General features: G+C 41.2%; 1 protein-coding gene across 1 annotated transcript; it reads left to right on the top strand.

Annotated features, from left to right (window-relative positions):
• The first annotated feature begins 4,604 nt into the window (after nucleotides 1-4,604).
• SPCS3 (signal peptidase complex subunit 3) lies at nucleotides 4,605-13,706 on the top strand. The gene is made up of 5 exons (XM_070781661.1): nucleotides 4,605-4,881; nucleotides 6,252-6,325; nucleotides 8,505-8,581; nucleotides 9,172-9,287; nucleotides 10,222-13,706. Exons 1-5 carry the CDS (start codon nucleotides 4,739-4,741, stop codon nucleotides 10,352-10,354), a joined length of 543 nt encoding a protein of 180 aa, XP_070637762.1. The 5' UTR covers nucleotides 4,605-4,738; the 3' UTR covers nucleotides 10,355-13,706.
• The last annotated feature ends 9,537 nt before the right edge of the window (nucleotides 13,707-23,243 follow it).

Raw genomic sequence — 23,243 nt, forward strand, 5'->3', positions numbered from 1 at the left:
TTCATTAGGCTTTATCTGATTGGTGAAATCTGAGTCACATGTCCGTACCTGGCAGCAAAGTGCTGGGAAAAGTAGTTATTTTTCGGATTCTGCACTGGGAAGAAGAACGCACACAGTGCAGAACTGCTGATATTATCATGTGGAGAAAGCACTGAAAAAAATTTAGGTAAACATGAATGACAGATGTCCACCATAATTAACGTTCCAAAATCTTCACTGGAGTTTAAACTCTATTCTATCCTCAATGTTCTCAGTTTCTAAATATATTTTTTACTAAATAATGGCCAATGCAGGAGATGTAAGAGACATGAGTTTGACCCCATGGTACGGGAAGATCGCCTGGAGAAGGGCATGGCAACCCACTCCAGTATTCTTGCCTGGAGAATCCAATGGACAGAGGAGCCTGGTGGATTACAGTCCATAGGGTTGCAAAGAGTTGGACATGACTGAAGTGACTTAGCAGCAGGACCACTGAAGTAATCAAAAAAATTAAGAACCAAAGAATTCTGGATGCCTGACTTACAACGTTTCTTATGAATAAAGATTGAAAACCAACACTAATGTCTTTAGGAATGGATCAGCTGTTAGCCTGCTTTTTGGCAAAGTCAGACATTAAAACGCCATCTCTCTCAGTGGAGCTATAATTGATTACTTGAGCTCACTGGAGAGGATTGCTGCTTGAGAGATTTATTTATAGTGCCTCAGATTTACACATTGGATTGATAGTCTAATGAAATGCTTCTTTTATAATTCTAATTATAAATGGGTCTTCAAATAATTTACTCCTAGATGAATCAGAGGCAGTGAGGACATGCATGGGCACCATTCTCAGGAGGTGAGCTCAGAATGCTGGCCTTAAGGTTTTCTGTTTGCTTTGGTTTGAGAGTTCATCTCTCTGCATAGCAATTTTCAGAATTAGGCTGACTGGCATTGGTTGTTCTAGTATCCTTCTTCTTCAAAGCAGATTTTTGGTTATCTAACAGTTTCTGGTAGGAGTCTCTATTTGTCTCCTTTCAATAGTATCAGCGAATTTTCCTGCTATTGTTCAATTAAAAAAAAACAAAAAACAGATTATCTTCTTTGTTACCAAACATTCTTGGCTTAGGCAGGAATAAAGCAGTTAATGAACACATCTTCTTTAAAGCACGTCTTCTGAAGACACAAAATCCCTCTGGAATAACAACAATCAGATATAAAAAAAAAACACAATGGAAACATTAAACCAGTGTTTCAGGGCCAGTAAAACAGTGTTGGAGAAGACTCTTGAGAGTCCCTTGGACTGCAAGGAGATCCAACCAGTCCATTCTGAAGGAGATCAGCCCTGGGATTTCTTTGGAGGGAATGATGCTAAAGCTGAAACTCCAGTACTTTGGCCACTTCGCATGAGATGCAAAAAGTTGACTCATTGGAAAAGACTCTGATGCTGGGAGGGATTGGGGGCATGAAGAGAAGGGGACGGGATGAGATGGCTGGATGGCATCACTGACTCGATGGACATGAGTCTGGGTGAACTCCGGGAGTTGGTGATGGACAGGGAGGCCTGGCGTGCTGCGATTCACGGGGTCGCAAAGAGTCAGACACAACTGAGCAACTGAACTGAACTGAAAATAGACTCCTACTCTTTACCATGGTTGGTTAAGCAAAGAATTATATTTTGTTTTGAATAGTCTAATAATAAACTATTAATTTTAAGAATAAAAATATATTAGCTAATACATATATATACAAATATTGGATTTATAAATTATATACATAAGGTAATAGAAACGATGGAAATTATATTATATATATATAATATTATCGATTCCAAGTAAGTTTAAAATGTGCGTGTGTGTGTGTGCGCGCACTCAGTTGCTCAGTTGTGTCAGACTCTTGGCAACTGCATGGACTGTAGCCCGCCAGGCTCCTCTGCCCATAGAATTTTCCAGCCAACAATACTGGAGTGGGTTGCCATTTCCTACTCCAGGGGATCTTCCTGACCCAGGGATTGAACCCTCATTTCTTGCATCTCTTGCATTGGCAGGCAGGTTCTTTACCACTGTACCAAATGGGAAGCCAGCTTTAAAGTGCATTATCTTATTAATTCCCATAATGCATTGACTGAACAAAGAGTATTGTGTGAGTTGAATATGCACTTCATATAAAAATGTCCTTTAATGATATCAAATGATAGAAAGCAACTTTTCAGATAATGGAATATGAGAATAGCTAAACTGACATTTACTGTAAACCTCTGAACCAAAGAGAAGTACAAATGTCATGTGGGTTGCTCTCTAGATTCACACCTACATCCAAAACCTCAATGAAGATGGAAAGGAAGAAATGTAGTTTGTAGACTGACTGAACTTTTGCTTTCTCTTTATATTTATTTGAGAAAAGAAGCAAGACAGGATCTATTCACTGCTTTCTTCCAGGGATATTGGTGTTAAGAGTCACCTGGTGTCAGGAATCACTTGGTGTTAGGAATCACTTGGGATCTTTCACAGGAAATTTGTCACAAAAATCACCAACTACTAACTGATACTGTGTTTTACACAAACGAGCAATGTTAAGAGCAGAAAGACACCCAAAGTGTTCGTGTACAACTCAAATAGTATGTTGATTTTCACCAGAACCACAACTGTCTTTGGGGCAGTGGGTCTTGCCTGCCTATATGGTAAAATCAGTGCACCTGGCAAGCTCATTACTCAGCGCCTGTTAACGGATCTTATACCAGATCACAGGTTCTTTGCTTCCCCACCTGTTCCTAGAATATCATACACTTATGACTGACTCTTACAACTAATGATTAAACCACAGAAACAGAATTTGTGCTTCACGAACTTCGGTTTTAGTAGTATATTCGCATCCTTTGAATAGTACTTTTTACTTCCTTCCAATATAAGGATTCAGACTGTATTAGTGCAAAAAAATTGAACATACTTCAGCACCCAGAAGCTAAAATCTAATAAATTCCATTTACACAGTTTTTTTCCTTCAGAATAGACCTTTCAAAGGAAGGATATGAAGAATTCAAATATTTCCTTATTCCCTTTTTGCAAGTTACTAAGATAGAATGATAAGAGTTGCATATGGATTTTTAACTTTTTAAGGTATTCTTCTTGGTTCACAGACCTGCAGTCTTCTTACCATTTCACAACATGAAGGGACGGGTAGGGACCTCTCTGGGGTCTCTTTAGAAGGGCACTCATTTTACTCATAAGGGTTCCACCCTCTTGACCTGCTCACCTACCAGAGGTCATCTCTTAATACCACCACATTGGGAGTTAGGATTTCAACATATGGAATTGAGAGAAGGTGGTCACAAACATTCCATCTATAGCACAGAGCTACCAGAAAAATCATACGATCACATCCAAAGATACAGAAATATATTTGAAAATAATTCAACACTCGTTCATGTTTAAAAAAAAACTTCTCAATAAAGAAGCAATAGATACTTCTTTGATATCCATATTATACACACAGACATCTCTGTATCATGTGCAACACAGTAGATGTTCAACAAATCATTGCTTCATTTAATTACTGTGCTGCCTGGAACATAAAAATTTAGGGCTTAAACTTAGCTAAAGATCTCTCTTTAGTTTAAAGCTTGTTTGGTTTTCATTACTTGGCCCTACTTCAATTCAGCAGGGGCTTTGTCTTATTAGTCCTGTTCTCTTAGAGCCTGCTGTACTAGGCATTTAGTAAGAATTTTAACTGTATGGCTGTATGAAAATTGAGGGATTACTGAGTAGTACGAAGAAACAAGGGCTCAACAACTGATCAGGTCAAACAGCAATAGGGTCAGAGTATCATTTTCTGGTCTGCAGGTATCTCAGGTGTTCGCACTCTTAGTTTATGGACTCAAAACTTTTTAAGAAGTTAACTTGAGCGGATTACTGGGCTCATTGAATCCTATTTTTTAAACTACACACAAAAAACAAAACAAAACCCAAAACAAAAACCCACCTTAGCTGCTAACGCAGCAAAGGTGACGGCAGTTTATTTAAGCTCAGGGATTGGCAGTCTGAACCCTACGGTCTCTCAGGGCCATTATATATTGATGGCTTGCTAAATTTACGCTATGAATTTATATATTTTATAAAAATGTAAACTATCCTTTGTGTGGCATAGCAGTTCCACAGCGATCACCTTCTTTGATCCTGAGAGCCCAGTGAGGTCATCCTTTCAGTTATCCGATAATTTTGTGCCCCACGCCCTCCCCAAAAGCTGATGTTCTAACTTTTATCAGGCTTGACAAAGGGGAAAACCGGGCGCTTTGTAAAGTGCTGCTTTCAAACGCGACCCGTCAGGACACGCACCAAACGATCTTGCCCCGCTGCTGGTTTTAAACGCAAAATAACGGAACCTAAGCACCTAGGAAGCCACAGTTCCACCCAAGCTGACTAAGAGGCGGAGAAAGGTTGATGGGCATGGAGACCCGGGCCGGGCTAGGGACGTAACACCAAGTGGGCGGAGCTTCCTCGGGCGAAGCTCCGCCCCTCCCCGTCGCTGATTGGAGGACGGTACAGGGGGCGGCCCCGCGCGCGCCCCGCCCGCCGGTGGGTGTGTCCGGGCAGCGGGGGCGCGCGCGCTCGATCGCGTCCGGGACCGGAAAGGAGGCGGGGCCGCGGCAGCGCGCGTCCCCGGAACGCGCGGCGCAGGCGGCGCGGATAGTCGGGAGCCGGTCCGCTGCCGGAACGGGGTCCCGGCTGTGCCTGTGCCGCGGTGCGCTCTCGGGGCGTCGGCCGAGATGAACACGGTGCTGTCGCGGGCGAACTCGCTGTTCGCCTTCTCGCTGAGCGTGATGGCGGCGCTCACGTTCGGCTGCTTCATCACCACAGCCTTCAAAGACAGGAGCGTCCCGGTGCGGCTGCACGTCTCGCGGATCATGCTGTGAGTGCGGCCGACGCCGGGGGGCGGGGATGGGCGGGCTGGGTGTCGGGGGCTCGGCCGGGCTGCGGGGCCCCCTCACGAGCAGCCGGCGCCCACAAGCGGGCGGGTCGGCCCCCGGCGCCACCCTGCGCCGCGCCTTCGCGGGCTCGCTCTTCAGTTTTCTTGTGGAGCGTTGCTCGGGTCGGCGTCCGCCCTTCCTTCCGGTTCCTCACTTCCGCGCCCGCGCGCGGCCAATGAGGGAGCCCCACGACAGCGCTGCGCGCCCCCCACCCCCCGGCCTCGTACCCCTAACCCGCCAGGTGTCCGCGCCGCTCGACCCTCGACCCTTCACCTCCCCGGGGTCTGCTTGCTCCTACAGCCGTCGAAGGTGCCTGCCGACTGGGCCGGAGGGGTGAGGGTGCCTGGGTAGGACGCGACACCCCGGCGCTGCGCGACGGCGTGCTTTGAATTTAAAAATTTTTGAAGGGCCATGCGGCTTGAATACAGTCTGCAAACATGCTCCCAAGTAGAGTTTTAAAATGACATGGTCCTTCCGCTTTTTTTTTTAATGCTAAGATTTATTCTCCGGGACTTTCTTCTTCGATTCGTAGCACTTTTTTTTTTTTTTAAACTCCCTGGTTCTTCTGTCGTTCTTCTCTGTGCCGTCTTTCAACAAGTGCTCTCTCGTCTTCAACCTTCGTTTTATTTCTTAAGTCGGAAATGCGGACCAGCTGGTCATCTGATAGCTATCCCCCCACTATTTTTTTTTTTTTTTTCCTGCCTATGTTGATGTTTTTTAGCAACTGCTTTTTTTACATGAAGACAGACCCTGGCTGGAACTCCCGAGTCTGTCTGCTCTGGGAGAGTTTAGAAAAGCGTGGCTCATGGTAAATCCTGAACTGTTAGCTCCTGGGTATCTGGAGCTAGCTTCTTACCTTCCTTGGTCTTCATTTGCTTTTTTCTGAAGTGGAAGTAACACCCAACCCATAGGCATGTTTGAGCATTGAGATGATTGTCAAAAATACATAGGACCTGACAGAGACACATAGTAAGCGCTCAATAAATAGCAATTGTTCATTTTGTTTTGGTTTCCCTATAGTCGTATGTAATTTCTTCTTCCCCTTCTTCCAGATCACTTGACATAAAATATTTCACATTCTTTGAGCACTTTTTATCTCCCTCTGGGTTTTGTTAGGGATTCTTTTAAGTTAAATGGAAATAGCTGAAGATCTGCTTTAATAGTGAATTAGAATGTTGATACACAAGTTTCTCTGATTTTTACTTGTTTGTGGGGTACAGCTAGACCGTCTTTCACTTATGTAAGGAATTTTGTGAATTTTGTATGCTGTTAAGTTTGAAGGATGGTGAAACTTACTGTTTTTTGCTTCTAGAAAAAATGTAGAAGACTTCACTGGACCTAGAGAAAGAAGTGATTTGGGATTCATTACATTTGATATAACTGCTGATATCCTTTTGAAAAAATATTCTTCATTGCTTGTATAATCATATTGTTCAGTGACTGGGGGGGCAATAAATGTTTATCCACCGTTATCAGTCAAACCTTGGAAATTTCTCTGCTTGTGTTTTCATCAGTATAATCATGTTAATGTCCCCTCATTCACACCTTGAGAAAACTTATTTATAGATTCATGAGTTAAATCTAGGGCTTCTCTGGTGGGTCAGATGGTAAAGTGCCTGTCTACAATGCAGGAGATCTGGGTTCGATCCCTGGGTTGGGAAGATCTCCTGGAGGAGGAAATGGCAACGCACTCCAGCTACAATAGTTTGAGTCTGGATTTCAGAAAGAAAATAAAGTTAGATCATTTAGCTTAAAGGAGGAAGGATGTTAGCAGTACTCAGCCTACCTAGATGCAGTGTTTCATGTACACTCCCAAAGAATATGTCAGTATTTTGTGATAGCAGAGAGAAGCATATGTTAAAAAAAGCGAATTGCATGTCCTGTGGTTCAGAAGGTCATTATCAGATGATTATTATTAAAAGTGCTAGCATTCTGCCTTATAGTTCTTTTATAAGTACTTATATAGTAAGAGAAATCTTAACAATGAAAGCAATTACTTAAAATGGAGGTTTATTTTGAATTTCCACCTTTTGACTCCTTTTTGGCCAGTTTAATCTTCTTTTAGGGGCTTAGATTACTATTTTAGCAATATTCTTCCCAGCCACTTCTAGGATCTCACCTGCCTTTTTAGGACCCCAGGATTAAAATTGAATATGGAGATTGAATTGTCTGTACTTGTGTAAAGCAGCTGTCTGAACAGTGGAAGCAGATTGTGTACCTGGGAAGTTTACCTGACATGCCCCTTTACTACCCTGGAATTACTTTTAATTTCTTTTTTTTTTTTTTTTTAATAAATTATGGGGTTTAGAAGTAGACTAGTAATTAATTCTTTAGGCACTTTTTTTTTTTTAAGGAAATAGAATACTCCATCAGAAAAGTCCTGTGGCAGACTTCTGCTATTAAGTCTTCATGTCTTTTTTTTTTTTTTTTTTTTTTTTAAGCTAGTAAGGGAGTTTGGATCTAGTGTAAAAGTAGGAATTTTGTGTATTGGGCAATTACAGTGAAACTTCCTGATATTTGAGCTATTATATTTATATATTCCCAGCTTCATCATTTGTAGTTTAGATTCTCTTTAACATGGCTGCTAAAAGTTGAAATTGCACCTTTCCATATAAAGAGACATCCAAGACTTCAATTCTAAAATAGTGATTCTTAGTGGACACACATATCCAAGAGAGGAATGTCATGAGCATGAACCTCTTAGCATGTAAATGGATATAATGAAATGACTGACTTAATGTATGATGCTGAATGAAATCCAGACATTAACTCAGCTCGTTTCTTAGTGCCACTGTGCTTAGTCGCTCAGTTGTGTGCTACTCTTTGTGACCCCATGGACTGTAGCCCAGCAGGCTTCTCTGTCCCTGGGGTTCTCCAGGCAGGTGGGCTGCCATCCCTGCTCCAGGAGACCTTCCCAACCCGGGTCTCAGTGCTGCTAGTGTTGTAATTAATCCTGGTGAGTTTTTTCACTCTGGTAAACCAAATTGGTGTTCATACTCTTACTTTATAAGGCACATCATGGGTTGAGACATTTTGATCTCTACTGGCATGTGTCCATAAACAACATGTACAGTTTACTGTACTTGGTTTAGTTCAGTTCAACTTGTACAGTTTACTTGGTTTAGTTACTTGAGCCTGTTCTTTTTTGCATAACATGAGGTTGCCTTGCGATCATTGGTGATACTCAGAACTCCATTGGCATCATGTATGTTTAATATACTAGGTCCTCTTTCTTTTAGACTTAGTGGGTTGATTTTCCAGAAAACTAAATTTTTATTTCTTGGCTAATTTCTTATTAATTGAAATATCTCAGGTAGTAATGCTTAAAGGAGCAGGGAAGGATGCTCTTAATCTCACTGATATTTTTTGACTTTGGAATGAGCTGGATTTTACACTGTATTATCTTTTATATGTTTTTATTAGTGGACCAGTATGTTTCTGGGCCACCTCTTTTTTATCTTAATTTTAGTATCAATATTGCTATGAATGATCAATTTAAGAATAACTAAAATCTTTTTAAAGTTGTATGCTGCTTTGTGATTTATATATTCCTTAATTTATTTACATCTAGAAAATATATTTGATTGGAATGTTAAGCAGTTGTTTCTTTATTTATCAGCTGAATATTCAACAAAAAATAATGTAAGTACATGTGTGGAAGTATTTTTGTAGCTATTTAAAGCCTCATTCTCTAGGAAAGAATATAAATTTTATATATTTGAAATATCTGAGTAATTTAGTAAAAATCACAAGCCCATGGAGATGGTGACTCTACTAACAAAACTATCTCTTTTGTAGCTTCTGTCTTTTTTACAGATGTGTTTTTTCTCCATTTCATGTCCTTAATTTCCCAAACTTGTTTGTGATCTGTCAAAGCAGTGACTTGAAAGGATTGTCTGACTCCTAGGGTTTTACCATAACGAAATTTCTGTTTCTCCTAGGATCTTGCTCTGAAGAGCACATAAGTCTAAAACCTTGCATGGAGTTTCAAGGGCTTTAAATAATAGGGTTGTCTTAGCAAAAGAGGTGATTTTCCTTAGGGAAGAGTCTTGTCCAGGAGAGGTTGGACTCCTGTGTCTATCCACTTGTATCATTTTGTCTGATTTAAGATTTTAACAGTTCCCTCAAAGTGAGATTCATCATATAAATAAGACTTTATTTACCAATACATCTGAAGTGACCGAGATGCTAATTTCTATTGAATTATCTAATTAATTTTTATTTTAATGCAGGCTCTGAACCAGGTTGTCCTTTGGGACAAGATTGTTCTGAGAGGTGATAATCCGAAGCTGCTGTTAAAAGATATGAAAACAAAGTATTTTTTCTTTGATGACGGAAATGGTCTCAAGTGAGCAACCCTTTGTCATTTTTTACATGCGATGCTATGTGAAGGGGAGAGAAAGACATGATGTGTTTTTAAAGAAAAATGTTACAGGCTAAAAAGAAAAGTTGATAGAGAAGAAAAGTATTTACTTAGCTCTGAACTGGAAGATTGAGCAGAAACAGTGCTGTGCAAGCCGGAGCCTAAGCGCTCGGCTCTCTTGCCCTCTGGGAACTGAATAGTCAGACTGGGAGGGCCTGGGGCTTCTGCTCTCAGCAGTGCAGTGTCCTGGGCTGCTGATCCTGAGGTGGGACTGTTATCCCCAGAGGGCTCCTGTAGGGCTGTCAGAGGAACTGCCAGGGAACCTGAATGAGGAAGCAGCCTGTTGGTCCAGGATTTGATACTGAGGTTCCTGGTTTTGGTTCACTTAACCTCTCTGAACCTCAGCTTCTTTTTGTACAAAATGAAAGAATGATCTTTTGGGTCCGCTTTGGCTCAAGTCTCTGTGGGTCAGCTTTGGAAAGAATTTTAAGGAAGAGCTATTTTAACCAAACCTATTTTTGCAGATAAAAATTTTCCAGCATTGAGAGATTTTGATCAATTCAGGTTTGCCCATGTGGATAATGATAGAATTAAGTTTCAAATCATTTCACCCTGGTTTCTAGCTCAAATGTGTTTGTGTTTCCTGCGTTTTACATATTTAAGCGTTTTGGTTGATGGCTTGCCTGTGACTCTTAAGTAACTTCAGGTGGGTCATTACGGGAAGCCTACAGTGAGAATGCTGGGGTTTTCCAGCATTGTCTGAGATTTCAAAAGACTTGAGAAAATGTGTTTGTAGATTAGAATTCCACTTAAGAGCTGGTTAAAACATAAAGTATCTGATACACAGTGCTTGAATTAAAACATTTTTATTGAACTACAAATGTTTCTGCTGACGTCTGTTTATGATGTCTCGTTACAGGGGAAATAGGAATGTCACTTTAACCCTGTCCTGGAATGTCGTACCAAATGCTGGAATTCTACCTCTTGTGACAGGATCAGGACACGTATCTGTCCCATTTCCAGATACATATGAAATAACGAAGAGTTATTAAATTATTCTGAATTTGAAACAACATATTTTTATACCTAATGAATTGTATCTCGTTTCTCTCTTCCTTGCATCTTCATTTGTTTTGCGTTAACTTTTTTTTTGGTATAAGAATGAACATCAGAAGGCATATTTGAAGGGAAAGACTAATGTACTACCTAATTTTCCAAATAAAAACAAACAAAGGCCACCAGAGTGGAGTATTATAAGAGTGAGACAGCCACATCAGAAGCTTCTGTGAAATACCTGTATTTGAAGTCTTTGTTGTATGTCCATCATTCTGGATGGAATATGAGTGCTCCTGAAGGACAGTCAGTACTTTGAGGTGCCTGTGGAGTCGGGAGAACTCTATTTAAGCCTTGCGTTCATGCAGGCTCACATTGGATGTGATTTGGAAGCAGATATCTTCTTTCATCTCTTTTAGAGTATATTTCAATACTGGAAAAATTAATACTAGTGAGAAGCCTGGTTTACAAAACAGCCAAACATGATGGAATTTTATTCCATTTGTCTTAGGAATGCCCAAATGCTTGTTTTTCTGACAGGTGACTAGCAGCTTTCTCCACTAAAGACTAAATACCTCTTTATATGCAGTAAATCATTCTCAAATCATTTTAAAGTCACTTAAGTCTGTGTCTTTCAGTGCTTTCTCTAAAAAAAGCTCCTTGGTATTATATCTTTGTGTGATTTTTTTTTTTTTTTTTTTTTAACATTGCCATAGAAAGTTGAAAATGTTTGCATGGTTTACTCTCTGAGTTTGTTCTCCTGAGCATGCTTAGTGCCACCGAGTGGTAATTATTTAAATTTTTTTCTAGGTCCACATTTTAATAATTATTGGGGTAATAATAATCAATATTGTTGGTGTGCTTTTCTATTTACAAGCACTCACGTATATTTGACTGTATGTGATTCTCAATAATATAATGAGGTAGGTAGTGCAAATGTTAGCTCTTTGAAGATAAAGAAACTGACCCAGAAGTTTATTGGATTGCTTCCAGGTTATTACATAGCCAGCAAGGAAGGGCACTGACCCTTGAACTCAGATCTCTTTCTCTGAGCATGTCCGTCCTTCTATACCTCAGATGACAGACTAGTCAAAATTCACTTCTGTAATTTTTAATACAGTTTTTGTTACCCTGGACGCCCTTTCTATTAGAAGAGTTCCTTTTCTAAATGAAAGTGACTGATTTTCAAGTTGCCAACAATTTATATAGTAATATGTCACTCATTCTCTGCATAAATTAATTCTCACATTAAAAGTAAAAGAATCCAAACGTATGTAAAAATAATTTAGAGATTGATTATATAATCATATTTAATCATGTTTTTTTCTACAGTGGACAAATAAATATCCTCAAAGGAAGCAACTGCAGATCAATCATCCCTAAAAGCTAGACCAAACACTGCAGGAACAGTGTCAGCAGTAACCAAAAAGGGCTAATGTTTTCTAAGCATCGTTTACACCAGTGGCTGATGTTTGTCATGAGAAACACATCTCCATTTACTTACATTGCCTGGAACAGCTTGGCTTGTAAGGGCATGTGTTCTGTGGAGGCCAGAGGTACAGTGTCATGAATACTAGACTGGGTTTGGCTCGCAGCTTTTTCATTAAACTTTTCAGGGTCTCCGTTTCTTTATCTGTAAAATGACAAGAGTTGGACTAGTTAACTTAAATAGTGATTTTTTTATACCATACACATCAGTAAAATTCGTTGTATTTCTTTGGCCGATTGAACAGAAAAGCACCTTAGTAATGAGAGGGCAGATGTAATAAGGTGACTGAGATGAATTAACATATAATTCATATTGATCTGACTTTATTTCTGTTAGATTTTGCACCCAGAAGATTTAACTTTTTGTATAGTTTTTGTACAAATACTAGACACAAACTTAACATCTGTCGGCATCAAAGCTTGAAAGGGTGTGTGCTCCTTGAGGAGGGTGCTCTCAATGGGCCTGCAGCCCAGGGCAGACCCAGGGCCAGCTGAGACATTCAGAGGCCTCTGGACGCCTGGATCCGTGTTTGCTGCACTTGAATGTGGAAATTTACTCCAGCTACTATTCAGTCCAGGCTCACCCCCTTTTTGGAGTTAGGTGAGGAAGGGGAGTAGAAAGGCCCACTAGCACAATAAGAGTTTTTGCTTTCATTTGAAAGAGAAACTGCTCAGGACAAGGATGATCCAACACAGGAATACAAAACCTTCCTCTCAGGAACTCATTTTTGGGTTTGCACATCTTTGTAAGTCCACTGTAACTGCATGAAAAGTTGGACCTGTATTCAGTTGATAACATTGTCTACCTTAGCATCAGTGTTTTCAAAAGTCTTGCATTTCCACAAGACTGAAGGCTTCACACTTTGGATTAGAAAGTCCTGGGATCATCCTGGGGAAGAATTGTGAGACTCTGCTCTAGTGTGCTCCCATGTTCCTTTTCTCCTGCGGTTTAACCTGGACCAGCACATATATCTGTTTTCCATGCCCCACAATTGATTACATTGGGTTTCTTTGTGCCTAAAGGAAGATAACCAGAGACCAGAAATCCTTTATGGTGTAACAGGAAAAGGGGTTAATTTGAGTTTCTTTCTTCTTTTTTTTGAGTTTCTGTCTTTGTAATTACCTTACAGCTCTTTGGTGGGTCCGGCCAGCCTAGTGATAGCACTGAGAGAGGCTTTAAGGCTATAAGAACCATCTCAACCTTAAAGCTTCGGATCTTTGGGCTACAGGTTAATGGGACTGCTTTATAATACTTTGAATTGACATGAAATGAGTTTATGGGGGGGAAACCATAAGCTGTGAATTTTGATAGTCAACATCTGTCCATTTCAGAAGCCTCCCTTGCTTTTAGCAGACAGCCTATGTACCTTTTATGTGACTGCCCGTGGTTTAAAACAATCTGTTTCAAAAAACTGTTGCATGTTTTGATGCAATTTGGGAAACTGTTTACTTTAAATTCATAAGAAAAACATTCATGTCGATACTGAAGAAACGTTTGAGGCTTTTCTTAATTGCAATAAACAACGTTTTTCTAATGAAAATGAATTTTGTTTACAAGCAAAAGGTATGCATTTAAAAGATTTTCCGATTGATGCTTTTTTTTAATGTGAAGCTGCTGAACTAAAAATGGATGAAACCAAGTCTAGTAAACTTGAGTTTTTTTCTTTTTTCCTTTTCTCTGTCTTTTTCTGGGGCAGGTGTGGGGGAGGTTAGTCACACCTAGCAGATCTCCAGAGACTGCTCCTACCCTAGACTGTAAGCTCTTTGAGGGCAGTCTTGTGGGTTTATCTTTGTATTTTCCCCAAGGCCTGGCACAGTGTTTTGCACAAAGTAGGCGCCCAATAAATACTAATGATGAACCAAGTCACTGTCTCTGTAATGTGGCCAGACCATGGGGACTATTTTGCAGGTAAGTGTGCTCCTTCGTAAAACTGCTGTTGTCACTCTTGAGCTCCCGGTGACTTTAGATCTGACTCTTCCTTCCTTTCGTACCTTGGACATTGCCCAGGCCAGGCAAGCACTGCGCTCCTGTTGCCAAGACCTGAGTTCCCCCAGTGCCAGACTTCTGATAAGAGCAATGGGACATGAACCGAGAAGACAGATAAAATAACAGTTGACAGTTAACTACACAGACCTGACTTTAAATACTCTAAAGATGCTGGTTGAGCTCATGAAGAAACGAACGGGTCAGATTAGACAGGTGACTGCATTTGATGGCGCGGTATGTCCCCCTCCGTCACACTCGTGGCTTCTGGGCCCACCCTGCGAGCCCACTGAGCTGTGGGAGTCCTGTCGTTTCCAATTCTCTGTTCCCCAGTGAACTCAAGACAACCGCAATGATAGAAATACTCCCTCAAGAGAAAATCAGATTCAGAGGTGAAGTTAGTTTTCTTTTTTTTTTTTTTAAACCAAAGTATTTTTCTGGGACAATACAAGAGGTCAGCTGGGAGTTCTCAGCCCTGCCTTTACGATTTATCCAGGTACAGAGTCAAGAAGTAAAACACTAGTCATTATTAATGCCAAGAAAAACGTCCCCTGGAGGAGGAAATGGCAACCCACTCCATTTTCTTGGCTGAAGAATCGCATGGACAGGAGTCTGGTGGGTCATCGTACATGGGGTCACAGAGATGGACACAACTGAGTAATGCTCCAGGGTAAAACGTGAGTTTCATTATCTGGTTGGGTCAGATGTCCAGGAGGCCAGAGAGACCCATTCTTAAAACTCAAGTCCTGTTGACCAGTTCCCTTCCAGGAAGATGTATTTGGTGAGAAAAGATCTCCATAGCAACCTGTGACAGGCCATGGGTCTCGTTCAGTTCAGTCACTCAGTTGTGTCCGACTCTGCAACCCCATGGTTTGCAGCATGCCAGGCCTTCCTGTCCATCACTAATTCCCAGTTTACGCAAACTCCTGTCCATTGCATCAGTGATGCCATCCAGCCATCTCATCCTCTGTCGTCCTCTTCTCCTGCCCTGAATCTTTTCTGAGCATCAGGGTCTTTTCAAGTGGGCCAGGTCTTCACATCAGGTGGCCAAAGTATTGGGGAGTTTCAGCTTCAACATCAATCCTTCCAATAAATGTTCAGGACTGATCTCCTTTAGGATGGACTGGTTGGATCTCCTTGCTGTCCGAGGGACTCTCAAGTCTCCAACACCACAGTTCAAAAGCATCAATTCTTCAGCGCTCAGCTTTATGGTTCAATTCTCATATCCATACACGACTATTGGGAAAACCATAGCTTTGTCAGGACAGACCTTTGTTGGCAAAGTTATGTCTCTGTTTTTCAATATGCTGTCTAGGTTGGTCATAACTTTCCTTCCAAGGAGTAAGCATCTTTTCATTTCATGGCTGCAGTCACCATCTGCAGTGATTTTGGAGCCCCCCAAAATAAAGTCAGCTACTGTTTCCACTGTTTCCCCATCTATTTGCCATGAAGTGATGGGACCAGATGCCATGATCTTAGTTTTCTGAATGATGAGCTTAAAGCCAACTTTTTCACTCTCACTTTCATCAAGAGGCTCTAGTTCTTCACTTTCTGCCATATGGGTGGTGTCATCTGCATATCTGAGCATACCTGAATATCTGAGGTTATTGATATTTCTCCTAGCAGTCTTGATTCCAGCTTGTGCTTCCTCCAGCCCAGTGTTTCTCATGGTGTACTCTGCATAGAAGTTAAATAAGCAGGGTGACAATATACAGCCTTGGTGGACTCCTTTTCCTATTTGGAACCAGTCTGTTGTTCCATGTCCAGTTCTAACTTGCTTCCTGACCTGCATACAGGTTTCTCAAGAGGCAGGTCAGGTGGTCTGTCTTTCATCTCTTTCAGAATTTTCCACAGTTGATTGTGATCCACACAGTCAAAGGCTTTGGCATAGTCAATAAAGCAGAAGTAGATGTTTTTCTGGAACTCTTGCTTTTTTGATGATCCAGTGGATTCCTCTGCCTTTTCTAAAACCAGCTTGAACATCTGGAAATTCATGGTTCATGTATTGCTGAAGCCTGGCTTGGAGAATTTTGAGCATTACTAGCGTGTGAGATGAGTGCAATTATGCAGTAGTTTGAGCATTCTTTGGCATTGCCTTTCTTTGGGACTGGAATGAAAACTGACCTTTTCCAGTCCTGTGGCCACTGCTGAGTTTCCCAAATTTGCTAACATATTGAGTGCAGTACTTTCACAACATCATCTTTTAGGATTTGGAATAGCTCAACTGGGATTCATCACTTCCACTAGCTTTGTTCGTAGTGATGCTTCCCAAGGCCCACTTGACTTCATATTCCAGGATGTCTGGCTCTAGGTGAGTGATCACACCATCGTGATTATCTGGGTCATGAAGATCTTTTTTGTACAGTTCTGTGTATTCTTGCCACTTCTTAATATCTTCTGCTTCTGTTAGGTCCATACCATTTCTGTGCTTTATCGAGCCCATCTTTGCATGAAATGTTCCCTTGGTATCTCTAATTTTCTTGAAGAGATCTCTAGTCTTTCCCATTCTATTGTTTTCCTTTATTTCTTTGCATTGATCACTGAGGAAGGCTTTCTTATCTCTCCTTGCTATTCTTTGGAACTCTGCATTCAAATGGGTATACCTTTTCTTTTCTCCTTTGCTTTTCGCTTTTGTTTTCACAGCTATTTGTAAGGCCTCCCCGGACAGCCATTTTGCTTTTTGGCATTTCTTTTCCATGGGGATGGTCTTGATCCCTGTCTCCTCTACGATATCACGAACCTCTGTCCATTGTTCATCAGGCACTCTATCAGATCTAGTCCCTTAAATCTATTTCTCACTTCCACTGTATAATCATAAGGGAATTTATTTAGGTCTTACCTGAATGGTTTAGTTGTTTTCCCTACTTTCTTCAATTTAAGTCTGAATTTGGCAATAAAGAGTTGATGATCTGAGCCACAGTCTGCTCCCAGTCTTGTTTTTGCTGACTGTATAGAGCTTCTCCATCTTTGGCTGCAAAGAATATAATCAATCTGATTTCAGTGTTGACCATCTGGTGATGTCCATGTGTAGAGTCTTCTCTTATGTTGTTGGAAGAAGGTGTTTGCTATGACCCTCGCCTTGGCAAAACTTTATTAGCCTTTGCCCTGCTTCATTCTGTAATGAATTCATTCTCTATCAGTACCTTCCTGTCACACACACGTAAAATTGCAGTTGAAATTTCACAAAGTAATACCTTGGGCGATGAAGATAGGCTGGCTCCAAAGTCCAGTACAATGTCCACCACCAGGACAGATGCTAGTTACTACTCACTCACTATGTGTTACTATCCTAACTGTGTGATGCTCGCCTCACATTTTCTGGTGAACTACAGGAAAGGAGTCAGGTACCCCTGGCTAGAAATCACATAAAATAAAATGCTTAATAGAAGAAAGACACCTAGGCCCAACAAGCTTTATGATGAATAGGGGAAAGAAGCAAATATATATCCAGTGCATAACTGTTTTACTTATTTAGTGAGATGGCACAGGAGAATTGTTTTTTCTATATATTCATATGTGTATTTTTATGTAGAGTTTAATACAATTCAGTCATGAAAATTTCTATATATACATTCATATTCTACATTATGTATTTTAAGTTCAGTGGAACCTATAAAATTACTAAAAGAACTGAAAGTGAATGTCACTCTGTCGTGTCAGACTCTCTGCGACCCCATGGACTATAGTCCAAAATACTGGAGTGTGTAGCTGTTTCCTTATCCAAGGGATCTTCCCAACCCAGGGATCAAACCTGGGTCTCCCGCATTGCAGGTGGATTCTTTACTAGCTGAGCCATCAGGGAAGCCCAAGAATACTGGAGTGGGTGGCCTATCCCTTCTCCAGCGGATCTTCCTGACCCAGAAATCGAACCAGGGTGTCTTTCATTGCAGGCAGATTCTTTACCAGCTGAACTACCCGGGAAGCCCTAATATAAATAAATAAATCACTAGAGAGGGAAGCAATTTTCATCAATACAGTTTTCCTAGTTTCTTGATTTTAAATTTTATTTTTTTTATAGTAAGAAGCTTTTGTGTCCAACTATTTTACCCTCCTGAAGTGGAAGTTCTTCCCCCTGGCCAGATGTGTTCTTAGGAAAAGCTGTAGAAAACGGATCCACCGTAGCGCTGTTTTTCTCAAATGTGCCTCTTTTGCGGATTAGTGGAGCTTTGGTGCCCCCTGGTAGCAGAACTGAGAAAAACAAGTAACAGGTCTCCCGCAGTTCGTGCGTTGCTGTCTGTGGACCTCTGCCCTCCAGAAAATTCTGAATTTTGGGTTTGATTACTGCTCACATTTAGGTTTTAACTCACTGGTCTTTTCCTCCTTCCCTTGGAGCTTTCATATATGTTCCTAAGAGCTAGGCACGGTGACACTGTGTGTGTTCACTTCATCTGGGGGCTGGTTGAATGGCTGCAGGAGTGTTTTAGAGTCTCATGTGTGGAGAAGGCGATGGCACCCGACTCCAGTACTCTTGCCTGTAAAATCCCATGGATGGAGGAGCCTGGTGAGCTACAGTCCATGGGGTCGCGAGGAGTCAGACATGACTGAGCGACTTCACTTTCACTTTTCACTTTCCTGCATTGGAGAAGGAAATGGCAACCCACTCCAGTGTTCTTGCCTGGAGAATCCCAGGGACCGGGGAGCCTGGTGGGCTGCCGCCTATGGGGTCGCACAGAGTCGGACACGACTGAAGCAACTTAGCAGCAGCAGCAGTACAAGATGATCCCAATACGGAAGCTGAGGCTTCTTTTTGCTGGTGAAGAAGACTCCTAAGCAGCTTATACAGAGCGATCAATTTGGTAAACACATTTCCCCCCCCTTCTCTCTTTCCTAATAAGAGAACGCCAGAAGTTTGCTTTTATAAAAGCTCAGGTAGATTTTACTGTCTTGTCTCTTGGCATAAATGCTTTGTTTTCTGCTATAATTTAATGAGCAGGGAGCCTAATTCTACCCCATCTCACAAAATGTAATGCTGATTTGGAACTTTGGGGCCATCGTGTTGACAGAATTCTATGAGCAGGGTATCTATTAATGTACATGCATACCAGAGGATGGCAGTCTCTTTCCCATAGATTTCAGGGACCTGCCACTCTACTGTGAAGTGTCTAGAGATCAGAAATCTGGGGTGGAGATAGAATTTCACTTTTAAAGGCGGATGGCGACCCCCTGTGCCCACTACCGCTGTAAAAGTTCTACTTTGTCCTTTTATAATTTCTTTAACCCCCCCCTCTTCAAGTCTCTTGGTCATTTATTAAGGTCCATCTTTTATTTTTAAACATTTCTTATGTTGTCATATTGGGTTCAGGAGGCAGCATGTACCCTGTTGTGGTGTCTGCTCCAACCCAAATGCTGAATCACCTGGTAAGTCAAAGGCTGATGGACTTGAATGGGGCCCAGAATAAAAGAAGAGCCTTCAGTTCACCCCGTTTGCTTTGTGGGCAGTTCTGCCAAAGCCCTAGTGGGCCCAGGGGCGCTTCCTGAGTCTGCAGCTGACTGGGGTGCTGGGAGAGCCCAAAGAGGGCTCTGACGGGTGAATCAGAGCAAACGCCCTTAGGGTTTTGGGGCAAAGCCATGCTCTCTTCAGAAAGTAAATATTGTTCTGAGAATAATTCTTGGCTCACTCTTAGGCTCTGAGATGCCAGTAATCATGAAACTTGAGAGGCAAGTCAAAATAAGTTTTGTCTGATCTCGTAAGCCTCAAGTCATCACAACTCTTGGACATTTAAGTGAAGGGATTATATGGGATCAGGCAGGCCTTGAATGAACTGGCAAAGCCTGTCCTCCATGCCTTTCTCAATTTACATCTCTGACCTTACGTGGAGTTATATGAAGACAGAAAAACCAAGACTGGCTTATTGATGCTCCCTGTGACATCCTGCATTAGGCAAGAGAGATAAACCGTAGAACCCTAGACCTTGGGGGTGACTTAGGATCATCTGATAAGATGAGAGACTGGTTATTAAGAATAATAGTTCATAGTTAGATATTTATGTTTTTATAAGTTGTTTTCTATATTCCATAAATGGGAGTTTAAGTTATTCTCAAGCAAATAACATTTTTGTTGCAAAGAAATACCTGTTGCAGGAAGTCTCCCACCATCCTTTGAAGATGAGGCTGGCTTAGTTGTTGCTGGAACCTGAGAGGAACTGCAAAAGAAAACAAGCATTTCTTGTTTATTTCCACTAGGTGGAGCCAGTGAGTTTAAGAGTCAACCTGCTGTATCTTTTAAAGCAATAATTGAACTAATTATAGAAGGTATTTATATTATGTTACTTTCCCCTTTCACAATCAAAGAAGTAGTAAGATCACTTTTATTCATTGTAGAAGTAAAATAATCACAATTGTAACCTCAGGAAATTTGAAAACCCCGTTAACTTCTTAAGGAGCTAGGGTGATATAATTTGATATTTTTACTGTAATTCATAGAAATGATCTTTTATTAAAAAATGTAGTTTTGGGGTCATTTTTACATGTGTTGTGAGTTTTGATTGTAGCTGTTTTCCTCTTTGGGTAAAGTGAAGTTTTCAGATAACTTAAAGAATAGGGGCTGTGTTTTCAATTTTTTTTTATCGGGCAAGAAAATACCTTGAAAGCCTGTGCTTGTGAGTAAAAATAGACTACCTTTGAGTGCATCGTTTCACTTGAGTTGTCATTAGACATTGTAAACAAAAATAAAAGTTTGAAAAAACAAACAGCACTTCTTTCAATGACTGAAGAGTAATTTCGATTACTGATTCTGTGGGTGTTTGATTGTAGAAAAGGAAGGAAACCAGCAACTTGGTTTGGGTTTCTGTTCTGTGAATACACAACTGGGAGAGACCTTCAGAATTACCTACTCCACATCCATTGCTTTAGAAATCAAGAAACTGATAATCCAGAGCACATTTTAAAATGCACTTGAGAAAGACAGGAAAGATGCTGAGTACAACTTGACTGGCCTTCAGGTCTTGATGAAACACTTGCTTGTAAACAGTGTTCAAAGGCAAAACCAAATTATGAGTAAAGAATCAAGGTCTTTGGTCAGTGTATATGGACCGTTATCTGTTGTTTTTAATGAAAGTTGTACAGTTAATGCATGAAATGGCATTGGTGCTGGCATTTACAAAAAACACTGTGTCCCCAAATCAGCTTGTATAGTAAAAAGGGCAGACCTAGGAGTCATCTAGAACTGAAGAAAGAACGACAGATTCTTCCCTTACAGACTGTGTAACCTCAGACACTCAGCTTCGCTACGTGTGTGTGTGCTCAGTCATGTCTGACTCTTCTGTGACCCCGTGGACTGTAGCCCACCAGTCCATTCTTTAGTTAGTCCATGGAATTCTCCAGAAAAATACTGGAGTGGGTTGCCATTTCCTTCTCCAGGGGATCTTCCTGAGCCAGGGATCGAACCTGCATCTCCTGTGGCTCCTCCATTGGCAGGCAGATTTTTTATCACTAAGCTACCTGCAAAGCCCCCAGCTTCTCTATAATAGGAGTTAAAATAGCTACAGCATGGAGGTGCTGCTGCTGCTGCTAAGTCACTTCAGTCGTGTCCGACTCTGTGCAACCCCATAGACAGAAGCCCACCAGGCTCCCCTGTCCCTGGGATTTTCCAGGCAAGAACACTGGAGTGGGTTGCCATTTCCTTCTCCAATGCAGGAAAGTGAAAAGTGAAAGTGAAGTCGCTCAGTCGTATCGGACCCTCAGCGACCCCATGGACTGCAGCCTACCAGGCTCCTCCATCCATAGCATTTTCCAGGCAAGAGTACTGGAGTGGGGTGCCATTGCCTTCTCCTCATGGAGGTGCAGGACAGCCTAAATGTAATAACAGGTAGGCTCTTAATAAAGAGATATCCTGGTACCTCATTAAGAAATAGTTTTTAAAATAGAAAAAATAAGTTGAACTTAAGGGATGAATGAGCAATATCTGACATCATGGATCTGTCCATTTAGAGGCTGAGCTATGTTCTGACCCTTCTCATGATGGTTCGGATGAATTTCTTGGCCCTAGATTTGCAAGGCTCATTTGATTGCTTACACAGATCCAGCCTGAGTCAAGCTAATGGAAAGCTGCAGATGACAGAAATGGATGATGAGGTGTAGCAAACCAAAGGCAGCAGAAACACCGTGTTTATAACAGTTGCTCTGGGGCTGAAGCTACCTTGATTGGACCCAAAATAATACAACAGCATAGAATTACACCTCGAATTTCCTCTCATCGCACCCCATTACCCTTTTGTTCCCAAGGACTTATGCCAACATTGTTACGTTGTTACTGGGTTCTAGGATGTTGAAAAGTGTTTACATAGCCGACTTTTTTTCTTTTCATTTCCCTTATTATCCAGCAGATGTCACTCATTATCTTTCGTTAGCCCATGTTTCGTCTCACCTGCGTAGGACCAGCTGAAATCACCTTTAGTTATTATGTCATAGTGACATGTTTGTTGAACTGGAACAATAATCCTTCTCCCCATTCGTCTATCAGGGACTCGAGGCATCACCGCACTCAAGCAGTGATGAACTTTTATTTTCTTATTTAATTAAAAAGAAAATGTCTATAACAGGCTCCAAAATGTGTAACTGGGAAATGAAGGGGAAAAAAAAAATAACAGGGAAGACATGTAGGGAATTTAAATTTGCCTTTGTGGTAAAATACTTTGTAGGTTCACGAGAGAGGACAAATCTGTCGTTGATGCCAATGTAAGGCTGTGATTTTACTCTAAAGTTTAGAATAAAAAATGCAGTTCATGCAGTTCATAGAATGTGTCTGTGCAGATGTGTAAAACAATGTGCTTTTTAATCATTCCTGCTGCAATAACAAATAATCATTACATTCACGCTGGCTTTGGGCTTGGTAACTGGAGCTGATTTTATAAAACTGGAGTAACACAAGCTTACTGTATAAGAGGTAAAGTTTCCTTCAGTTTCTCAAAGTAAGGAAGTGCCTCTTAAATACATATTGCAAGCAGGAGTCTATGTATCCTGTTTCTCAAACTACCTCTGTGTTTTAAGTCTACTTTTTCCTCTTAATAGGGATTAGTGTGTGAGCCTCCGAGTATGTTCATTAAAGGGAAAGACATTGCCAGTCTTTCTTTGTCAGCAAATGCTGAATTTATTATGGGAGAAGAGATCATCTCTCTGCAAACCTATTTTTGATTCTTGTACTTCCAATTGGTCTGTTGGAACAGCTGGACTGGATGCTAAGCTTCAGTGCAGGCATTTATGTTCTTAGGTGATGCTGCTTCCTGATGGACGGGTTCTGAGGGAGGGTGCTTCACCGGGTGGGAGGTGGGGGCTCAGCTTAACCTGCTTCTGCTCCTGGTTCAGCTCCTTGTCTGTGGGCCATTTGCAACCAGAGAAACAAAAAAATACCCAATTTCTCTTCATTTTACTTATTTAGAAATTTTTGGCTTCGGATATAATTTATGCAGTTTTTAGAT

The sequence above is a fragment of the Bos indicus genome, chromosome 27 (assembly GCF_029378745.1).
Source record: "Bos indicus isolate NIAB-ARS_2022 breed Sahiwal x Tharparkar chromosome 27, NIAB-ARS_B.indTharparkar_mat_pri_1.0, whole genome shotgun sequence".
Taxonomy (NCBI): Eukaryota; Metazoa; Chordata; class Mammalia; order Artiodactyla; family Bovidae; genus Bos; species Bos indicus.

Coding starts and splice junctions, on each gene's coding strand:
- SPCS3 (XM_070781661.1), top strand. CDS start 4,739: ATGAACACGGTGCTGTCGCGGGCGAACTCGCTGTTCGCCTTCTCGCTG. Junction 4,882..6,251: donor CACGTCTCGCGGATCATGCT/GTGAGTGCGGCC, acceptor TTTTGCTTCTAG/AAAAAATGTAGAAGACTTCA. Junction 9,288..10,221: donor GATGACGGAAATGGTCTCAA/GTGAGCAACCCT, acceptor GTCTCGTTACAG/GGGAAATAGGAATGTCACTT.